Here is a 4,709-nt window from a genome sequence, read left to right as displayed (position 1 = left end):
CGAAATAATGTTACCATTATACTTATTAAGTTTTATATAGTCAAATAATTTATTGAAATGGCGTTACTATTATGTTTATCAAATTATATCGGCTGATTATATTCTAAAATTATATTGTTAAACTCCTCAGAGCTGGTAACTCAATTCGTTGTTGATAAGACGACACGTTTACGCATATCCTAGAGCAACATAATCGCTACAATCGCAATGTGCAAGCAGCTTTGAAACTCTTACCACAGAGGGATCTATCCGATACGATGAATAAAACATTTAGCGACCTACCCTAATAAAAGAAATTATTTTCAAGGTTAATTTGAAAAATTAAAGTATACAATAGAGTAAGAAGAAATGTCTACAGAGCATTTCTAAAGAATCAATCGAATGCTGCTTAACTTTTTTTTTGTTTCCTTTCTTTTTTTTTCCAACATGCATATACAATTTTTTCTGATTTAATCGTCATTAACGTTATACAACTTTCGAGTCGCACATCTTTAATTTCATCTTATAACCACTAAATTTCGCTACGGGAAAAAATTTCCGATCGAGTTAATTTACATTGTGAAAAGCCACGATTACTTGAATAGATAATTAATTATTCAGAATGTAATAATTTCGTAAATTTAGAATAAATAATTTTAAACATTGTAATATTGTGATCCACGATAATAATTCATTCAGATTCATCGATACGATAAAGGAGCAGACTAATATAATATTTCTCTTTCAAATATTCGACCATACCGTGCAACTCCCTATGGAATAATTTCAAAAAGGTCTGCTAAAATTCCATAAAATATAACAATTCGTCTTGCGCATCTATTTATCTCTGAATTTTCGGACAGATGGTCAGCAAGGAATAAACTTTTACCAGATTTTGTATATTCGCTACAACTAGATATTACATAAAAATTATTTTAAATTATTAATATGTATTTTATTAATAGCATGCAAATCTCTTTGCATCTACCAAAAAAATTCAAAAAATACTTACAATGAATGAATTGTAAAATATCTACAGGAGTACGAATTTCCTAACGTACAGATATCCTTAACGAAGATGTTCTTCTTCGCATTCTACATTCGTATACGTTTTACTTTCACTATACCTCTACTGCTACGTGGGAGAAAAACTCTGATCCAAGGTAAGAGAAATATTAATAGTTCCAAAATTAGTCTTCGAAATGAAATAGGAAACTATCGAATAAAAATCAGTCCTTTCAGAGTACCGAAATGTCTCGAGCAGTCAACGAATATAAATGATACAATTTACAACAACGAGGCTAGATCACTGATATTCATAATCCATCGATCGTGCACACTTTTGCATCTGACAGTTGACAAATTTTATAATTCCAATCATGAACTTTGCAGTCAGCGTAATCCCACGAGGCACTATAAAACGAACAACGTTTTTCTATAGCAAAATAAATCGTAAATCATATCTAATAAAAATGAGATACCTGTACGTTGAAATTTGTTTGCAGATACTGAAGACATCAATGGAGCTATCTATCCTTTTTACGTGCAACGATGATAAAGAAAGAATGATACTTTCGACTTCATGCACAAATAACTATATCATTATGGAATCGCAAAGATTCGAAGAAAAATTATCGAGATCGTGTAAGAATTAATTTGTAGTTTGATGCGAGGATTTATTACATCATAATAATGTCAACTTCCCGATATCTTTCTTTTTCTATCATCACTCCACGTATCTAAACTTATTATTATAGAATGAATTTTTTTATATCATGAATTAATACACTTTTTGTATATACGAGGACGATGCTCGACGTCTACGAACGCACTAGTCCGAAGCCAAACTATTCCGACACGAATTCAATAAATAATGTATATGGTATCATGCTAGCTTTTGTCAGGGCATGCGCTATGAAAGGTACCGAACTTATGATCACCGATATGCGAAAGGAACCGCCCTAAAACAGTTCTTGGTGCGTTCTTGCCGCGAAAGCCCACATGGATAAAAGTCGAGGTATTAAACACCTTTGGAAATTTTAAATCGATATCAAAAGTTCAAAGATAAAAAAAAAATTAAGTAGAATAGAAATTAATAAATTTTCGACCATTCTCAAAAATGAACAAACTCGAGCGATTTGTCTAAAATCAAACAAAAATAAATATACATAAGATCAATTAATTAATTAACAGTGAATACAGAAGAAAGGTCGCACGTGGATTATGCCTTTGGCTGGAACATTTACACCATGAGAATCATGGGGATTTGGCCGGAGGAGAATATGATCAATCCAAGGGAAAACCTAAAAGTATTCACCGCGGTATTTTTCATGTTTTCCTTCGTAAGTTTCCCGCAGACGATAAATCTTTTCTTCATTTGGGGTGACTTCGATCTGGTCGTGGAAAATCTAGCTATGGACAACGTATTCTTCTCGATTACGATTTTGAAGACTATTGTTTTTTGGCTTAACGGAAAAAGTAAACTAAATGTTCTGAAACAGCTTAAATATCGTCGGACATGACAAAGAAACTAGTTTTAAATTCGAATTATTTTATCTGTCGAAGCGCTGAAAGGACTGTTGAATCTCATGGAGGAGGATCGCAAGGAAACTACGAGAGAAGAGGACGTCAAAAGAATGATGATCGCAGCTGATCACTCAAGAAAAATAACTATAACGGTCAACATAATAAGTCACAGCATCTTCTCCGCTTACACCATAATGCATTTGGCAACAAATTATCCAAACACCCGTGGAATGTACTTTCCAGCCTATTTTCCATGGGAAACGAAACCCAGTCCAAATTACGAGCTGATTTTCTTCGGACAGACGATGGCCTGCTACTACTCCACCGTTATTTATTCCTTGGTCGATACGTTCCTCGCGACTCTGGTATTACACGTTTGCGGACAGTTGGCTAATCTGAAGCAAGAGCTAATTAATTTTCAAAGCGAAACGACGGAGGAATTTCGTCAGAAGCTAGGGCGTATAGTGAAGAAACAGGATTACCTTAACGAGTGAGATCAAATTGAACAATAATATTTCTATAATAACGATCGGTAGCGATCTAATCGAATTCTGTTTTATCCAAGCTTCACAGAAACGATCGAGAAGTGCTTCAACATGATGTTACTCATCCAGATGTTAGGATGCACCATAATACTCTGCTTGGAAAGCTTCGGTACGCTCGAGGTAAGGAAAAATTACTAGGTATATATAACAACATTTTTTTTGTCTATTTTTCTTTTCTATACGTCGTAGGTCCTATCAGGCGAAAAGGATAAATATTTTCTATTGGAACTGGGATGCATCGCGTTCTACGTCTCTTACGTCCTACTACAACTTTATCTCTATTGCTACATAGGCCAGAGACTTCTTTCAGAGGTAAATTCGGATTTAAGATCGTTTTGCTTAACTATCTCGACTTCAGCGACATAATATTTCATATCGACGATCTTTCCATATTACTCGTCTAAAAATAAGAAACGATAGATATGTAATTAATAGAATCTATTTCGCAATATGTCAATAGATTTAGTTTGTTAACAATCTTGAAACCTTCCATTTTAGAGTACAGAAATGGCGGATGCCGCTTACGAGTGCAAATGGTACAACCTATCACCGAACGAAGCAAAATGTCTCATACTGATCATGCGTCGTGCGAGATCGCCCTTGCGCCTTACAGCTGGAAAATTTTGTTCCTTCAGTCACGAGCTTTTCACCGATGTAAGAAAAAAAAAGATGTCAACGACTTACCGATCTTTTCACGATTCTAATAAATTCTAAATAAATAGATCCATTCTAAATAAATCATTTTAAATTCGCAATATATATCGATAATAACAAAAAAATCATTGTGAAACATATGTTTCAGGTGGTTAGATCAGCAATGGGTTACTTATCGGTTCTCTACACAGTAAAGAGCGAAGATTGAGAATAAACATACAATGACTGTGACGAACGAATAACGGAATGTTATAATTATTGTAAAGTCTAGTAATATTTTTCGAATAATAATTAGCCAAACGGAACAACAGCAGTTTAAATTTCTCAAAATAAAATCCTTCATCCTGAAATTATCATTTACTTTTCCTAAACAACAATTCATACTAATTAGTAAATATATAAAAAAAAAAAAAAAAAAAACAAAAAAAAACAAAAAGAAGGTAATGCCAGTAGCGTTAAAAAAAATTTGAAAAATTTAATCCACCTTGCAATGATCGAATATCAAGAACGATCTATAAATCTTAGCAAATGAAAATCGATGGAAATAGCAAGTCAGAGAAATAAAATGTGCGCGTTGCTCTCAAAACATAAGGGATGAAAGGAGAAGTTGGTGGGGTGAAATAAACTGAATTGAGGGAGAAAGAGAAAATAAGAATACGTAAATATTAAAGAGATCTTCGAATGTGCACGTTGCACGAGATCGAAATGCATTCATCGAATATGCAACATAAAATTATAGATAACATTTTCCTGTAACTCCCTCGACCCCCCTATGACCCCCCAACTACCCGTTTCTTCGACACTTTTTTGCACAAACCATATATCTTTCTGAACCTCGAATACACCATTTAACAGCATGAATTCGGTGCAATCGTTATAATCTTCCAAACGCTTAAGTGCACGTAATACTACTCGATACAGAGAGAGCTATAGAGTGATCGAATATTCTAGAGACGTAGTTAAGGTATCTTTCTCCGATAGAGCTCGAAAATGCGCGCGCAATGC

General features: G+C 34.0%; 1 protein-coding gene across 1 annotated transcript; it reads left to right on the top strand.

Annotated features, from left to right (window-relative positions):
- The first annotated feature begins 1,779 nt into the window (after positions 1-1,779).
- On the top strand, positions 1,780-4,001 carry LOC122627832 (odorant receptor 13a-like). Its single transcript, XM_043809417.1, has 7 exons — positions 1,780-1,996; positions 2,173-2,457; positions 2,545-2,995; positions 3,071-3,170; positions 3,240-3,362; positions 3,549-3,704; positions 3,853-4,001. The coding sequence occupies exons 1-7, from the start codon at positions 1,981-1,983 to the stop codon at positions 3,910-3,912; spliced, it is 1,191 nt and encodes a 396-aa protein (XP_043665352.1). The 5' UTR covers positions 1,780-1,980; the 3' UTR covers positions 3,913-4,001.
- The last annotated feature ends 708 nt before the right edge of the window (positions 4,002-4,709 follow it).

This window comes from Vespula pensylvanica, chromosome 3 (genome assembly GCF_014466175.1).
Source record: "Vespula pensylvanica isolate Volc-1 chromosome 3, ASM1446617v1, whole genome shotgun sequence".
NCBI classification, from domain to species: Eukaryota; Metazoa; Arthropoda; class Insecta; order Hymenoptera; family Vespidae; genus Vespula; species Vespula pensylvanica.
Note: the sequence above shows the minus strand (reverse complement) of the source record. Positions and strands in the feature narration are given on the sequence as shown.

Excerpts from the sequence above, each read along its gene's own strand:
- LOC122627832 (XM_043809417.1), top strand. Across the intron at positions 2,458-2,544 it reads TTTTTGGCTTAACGGAAAAA|CGCTGAAAGGACTGTTGAAT; the intron begins GTAAACTAAATG and ends TATCTGTCGAAG. Across the intron at positions 3,171-3,239 it reads AAAGCTTCGGTACGCTCGAG|GTCCTATCAGGCGAAAAGGA; the intron begins GTAAGGAAAAAT and ends TATACGTCGTAG.